Genomic DNA, 5,158 nt, shown 5'->3' with positions numbered 1-5,158 from the left:
CTACCACTATAGAGGACTTGATCCTTTCACATAAAATGCAAGGGAATTTTGTCACTTAGTATTTCACAGTAAGAAAAGGAGAAAAATTTTAAGTTAATCAATTATCATCCGAACTCTAGACAGCAAAATCCTTGAATTCTTTAAACTTCAAGAAGCCATATAGATGTAAAAATCAAATTCATCTTTGAAATAAAGTGAACCCATTGAAATTGCAAAGAGCTGACATGTTAAATCCCATCAATTCAAATCATCAATATCCTAAAAGGAAAAAACTCATTACAACGCAATTCGGGAAATTAGGCCAAAAATTAAATCGAAATAGCAAACTTTGGGAGAGTTTTTGAATCTGTTGTATGAGATTACAGTTTGAATGGGATATCTCATCTCCTTCCTTCTTTGTCCCCTGCCTTCGCCGTGGTGGTGTAATTTGAATCTGTTGTAGAGTTTTGGAGTTTTCTTCGGAGAATTTGCGCATCCATTTGCTAGAACTTGCCAGAAATTGCTAAGAACTAATTGTGAATTGCAAACCTAAATCGTCGAACTAAACCGTAACTTGTAAAATCTCTCTATTTCTTCTCAGTATTTGTCCTCCCCATTCATGAATTTCTCAGTTTCTCTCCTCTCTCTAAAATAATTAGGGTTTATTTTTTTAATTTCTGTTGCTTTTTTTTGGTAACAACTCAAGCCCGGTTAAATATTTGGGAACAATCGTCCAAGAGCAAGGGGTTAAAATTTTGGAAAATAATGGGAGGGAATGCAATAAAACGTTTACGCGTGACAATATTTATTGTTGTAGACACCTAAGTTGTGTCTCCCCATTGGGAAGATGACGACACCATTATCCTTGCTAGGTGGTTGGAACAACTCCGTGTGGAAGTCCCAACTGCTGAAACATATTTCAAAATCCAAGATCCAAAGTCCAATTCCCGAGACCGTTACCATTCCGGAACTCGGTGCAAAATTCAATTTTCGAAAACCAATTTCAAAATCCAAGTACAATCTCACCCAATGGACCACTCCATTGGTTTTACAAGGCCTTTTCCAGTCACAATGACACTAAGCAATCCAAATTCGGGCACCGACCCACAAAACCGAGCAAGCTGGGCCTTGTCCCGTAAAACCGAATTTAAAAAAAAAACCGAAACGGCTAGTTTTAATCGCAAACTTCCTTAACCCCCAAGCAAAGCTACGTGCCAAAAAAAGTACAATTCATACAAAGGTACGCCCACTATAAGCCAAACGCAAGGACGGCGTCATCGTCCTTGCTTGGCATCTTCTGTGCCACGTCAGCGGCGCGAGGCGTCGTTGCTGCGCTGGACGCAGCTGTCTGCTGGCGTTTATCCTCTCATTTCCCTATTTAAACCCCCTAATTTCCAGCACTTTAGGGCAGCAATTGACAACTAGAACGTCGTAATTCTAAAATTGCCTCTCAAAAGTCAAAATACAAATTCTTCAAAAATCTCATACAAATTCCAAGCTTTCAAGCAATTGGGACCTCTAAGAGGAATTCTAACCTAAACCTAACTAGATAATTCTGAATCCCAATCCTAATATACTATGTTTCTATAATTTCACTTACAAAATGATTGGTAAAGTTGGCACTTTTACTCTTAAAAGTGTCACTTACAATATTCACATATTTTTACAAAATCAACACTTTCTATGATACAAATACAAAGTTTCAAGATTAAATGATGTTTAAGGTTGTTTGTAATCACTTCCTTAAACTCACTACAAAAAAACGCGGCACATTGTGACGCTTTTTTGGACAAATGGCGACGCTCTACAGTGTCGCTATTTCACATAGCGACGCTTTGAGAGAGGGTCGCTATTTTCATTGCCGCTATTTACCGACGCTTTAGAGCGTCACAATTTGCAAAATATCGATGTATTTCTCCGTCGCTATTTGGGATATAGTGACTCTATAGGGAGTCACAATATTTAGACTGCATAAAGCGTCACTATTTTCACGCGTATAGACACATTTTTCCGCCACTATAAACCATATAGAGACGCTTTAGACACCCGAAATATTTAGACTCTTATTAGAGTCACTATATGTTCACTTTCGTGCGAGATCTCCCCATTCCCTCCAAAATAATTTAGACCCTTTGGAGCGTCACAATTTGTATCATATTATTTTTAATATATACATAATAATTTAGACGCTTTGGAGCGTCACAATTTGCATCATATTTTTTTTCATATATATATATATAACATTACGCTATGATTCATATATACTTAAGTAGTTAATTTAGGAAAAGTGATAAAAATCATCTATACATTAAATTAATTCGCAGAGTCTAGTCAAACTGAAATAAAAGCGATATTTTAAAACAAAAATAAATTTCTAACTAGCATTATCATTTTTTCTACAAGATAGTCCAAAACTAAATAAAAACAACTTCATGATTACGAACACGTAAACATATCCTTATGCTAGCTTAGCTTCAAGATAACTTGTTCATCTCTTGATCTACATTTACTATGACCACTTGAATCATCAATAATCTGCAAAGAAAATTTAATGTCAAATATATATATATATATATATATATATATATATATATATATATATGAAGTATGATGAACATTTCATAAAATCAAAGGAAAATTAACAGTAATCCTAGCCAGCTCGATCCTAACTACTAGTCGTTTTCTCAAAATAATACTAACTATTAATCAAGGGAAAAATCAAGGGAAAAACGCATGACTATTAGAAATATAGACATGAACAATGAATATATATATATATATATATATATATATATATATATATATATATATATATATATATATATATATATATATATATATATATATATATATATATATATATATATATATATATATATATATATATATTATTGGTAAATTAGTTAACTTAATTACCAAAGGTAGAAACCCAAACAACAACCAACAGAAAACAACAAGGGAAACAAAATCTAAGGGAGCACAGCCCGCAACCAAGCAAAAACAAAAAACACTAAAACATTCTACAAAGACACCGGCCAAACTCGCAAAATTTGAGTTATAAAAGGTCATTTTTGACAAATTTGCAATGCTTTTATAATAACACTTTAAACATTAACATTTGATTTTTGCCTTATTTTTTCCCTGTATGAATTAAAGGTTAGTTCCTACTTCCTAATCAATGGCGAAGAGACAAAAGTTAAAGGTGCTAAATGTACTTGACGTAGCAAAGACACAATGGTACCACTTGAAAGTTTTCATGATTCTTGGTATGGGCTTCTTTACTAATGTCTATGAGCTTTTCTCCATATCTGTGGTGACCAAAATCTTAGGGCGTCTCTATTACACTGAGCCAAATCCGACTAGCCCAGGGTTTATACCCATGAATGTGGCCTTGTGTGGTACCTTTGCTGGGCAACTCTTCTTTGGGTGGTTAGGTGACAAGTTAGGAAGGAAAAAGGTATATAGTCTTTCCTTAGTCATAATGGCTTTCTTATCCTTAGCCTCTGATGTTCATTAACTTGCTGCTTAAACTTGTAACTTTCTTTAATTAGCAGGCTTGCCCATTTGAAAACCGAAAAAAAATAACAAGACACCAGCCAAACAAGCTAAACAGCAGAACCAGACTGAACAGCACAAGGTTTGCACAGAAAGCTGCACAACAGCAAGCCAGCCTGAGCAGAACAGTATGCCTGACTGATTGCAAACCTGCAAAACTATGCAACACCAGGACTGAGCAGTAGCAGCAGCTACAACAGCAGGACCTCAAGAACTTTCAGTTTTCAGATTCAGTAGCAGTAGCAGGACCTCAACATCAGGACCTCAACAACAGTAGCATTAGCAGCAGATTCAATTTTCTCATGTTATCAAAGCTGTAGATTCTTAATCTTTCGAGTTTAGTTCCTCTTGTTAGTTATAGATTTAGATTAAGACCTCAAGAACTTTCTTTTTTCCTTTGATATAATATTCAGGCGTGAAGAGAAGCAAAGCAAGTGATGCTTACAAGTACAATAGCCAAAGAATTTGTGCCTTAAAATGTGAAACAAACTGAGTTTGTTAAATCTGAAAAGACTAGGAAGTGCACCCCAAAATAAAAAGTACTATAAGAAGAGTACTTTGTATGTAATTTGTGACAGCTGATATAGGAGTCTGACCACTTACTTGTGTACATATCGTCATATCCTACCAGCCTAAAGATAATTCTCAAAATTTATTGGTAATTGGTATTTATTTCTTATGATTTGATTTCTTTTTACTGGTGATTTTAGATGGATGAGGAAATGCTAGAGGAGGAAGTTGGGGAAACAGAAGAAGAGACAAGTACCAAGAATATGTGGGAAAGTGTGGAAACTCTCACTAAATATTATAAGGAGGATGTTTTAGCTGGGGATTATCAGACCATTACAGAAATAGAGACCGCTTTTTACCAATTAGAAACAGAAAAGAACAAGTTGGTTGAGAAATTATCAACTTTGACAGAAGAGATAACTTCTGGAAAGGATAGATTTATCCGCCTGCAAGCTGACTTTGATAACTTTAGAAGGAGATCAGATAAAGAGAGACTATCAGTTCGAAGCGATGCACAGGGAGAAGTAATTGAGAGTCTTCTTCCAATGGTGGACAACTTTGAGAGGGCGAAGCAACAGTTACAACCAGAAACGGATAAGGAAAAACAGATTGATACGATTTTTCTAAGATAGTACTATGAGTGAACAGACCAAAAACGAAACAGACTATAGAAGTCAATCAAACAGAAAACAAGCTTATACTATGAGCAATTTCTATGGCAACTAAAACTTTTTATAGTAGTTGATTTCAGACTTATCTCTCACACATGGTCAGAGTTCGAATGAGGTTTTATCAGGAGAGTAAGTCGGAGTCGCTGATGTCTGGGATTGACATTTAATATTGTGTTTTCTTTACGCGTTACAGAAGGAGCATCATAAATTAACTAACAGAAACCATAGTTTGTTAACAACCCAGACCTAACACCAAACTCGTGTTTCAGCTAATATCAACATAATACCTTATTATGATAATACTAAATCTAAGTATCTACCTTCTAATCTCACCATCACCCATAAATAATCGATAACTATAAAGCTTGTTTCAGCTATAAGTTTATCTATAAAGCATGAAATGCAGTTAATTAATTCCATATGAAATTACCTTGCATTTGGCA

At 34.9% G+C, this 5,158-nt stretch overlaps 1 protein-coding gene across 1 annotated transcript; it reads left to right on the top strand.

Moving 5' to 3' along the window:
* Positions 1-3,157: 3,157 nt before the first annotated feature.
* LOC130469871 (uncharacterized) lies at positions 3,158-4,801 on the top strand. The gene is made up of 3 exons (XM_056839387.1): positions 3,158-3,436; positions 3,534-3,662; positions 4,245-4,801. The coding sequence occupies exons 1-3, from the start codon at positions 3,158-3,160 to the stop codon at positions 4,674-4,676; spliced, it is 840 nt and encodes a 279-aa protein (XP_056695365.1). The 3' UTR covers positions 4,677-4,801.
* The last annotated feature ends 357 nt before the right edge of the window (positions 4,802-5,158 follow it).

The sequence above is a fragment of the Spinacia oleracea genome, chromosome 3 (genome assembly GCF_020520425.1).
Source record: "Spinacia oleracea cultivar Varoflay chromosome 3, BTI_SOV_V1, whole genome shotgun sequence".
Taxonomy (NCBI): Eukaryota; Viridiplantae; Streptophyta; class Magnoliopsida; order Caryophyllales; family Amaranthaceae; genus Spinacia; species Spinacia oleracea.
Note: the sequence above shows the minus strand (reverse complement) of the source record. Positions and strands in the feature narration are given on the sequence as shown.

What these genes read in the sequence shown, in the direction of transcription:
- LOC130469871 (XM_056839387.1), top strand. Translation starts at nt 3,158, where the DNA reads ATGGCGAAGAGACAAAAGTTAAAGGTGCTAAATGTACTTGACGTAGCA. An exon ending in ACAAGTTAGGAAGGAAAAAG is followed by an intron (nt 3,437 to 3,533) that starts GTATATAGTCTT and finishes TTTAATTAGCAG; the next exon opens with GCTTGCCCATTTGAAAACCG. An exon ending in AAGCCAGCCTGAGCAGAACA is followed by an intron (nt 3,663 to 4,244) that starts GTATGCCTGACT and finishes TGGTGATTTTAG; the next exon opens with ATGGATGAGGAAATGCTAGA.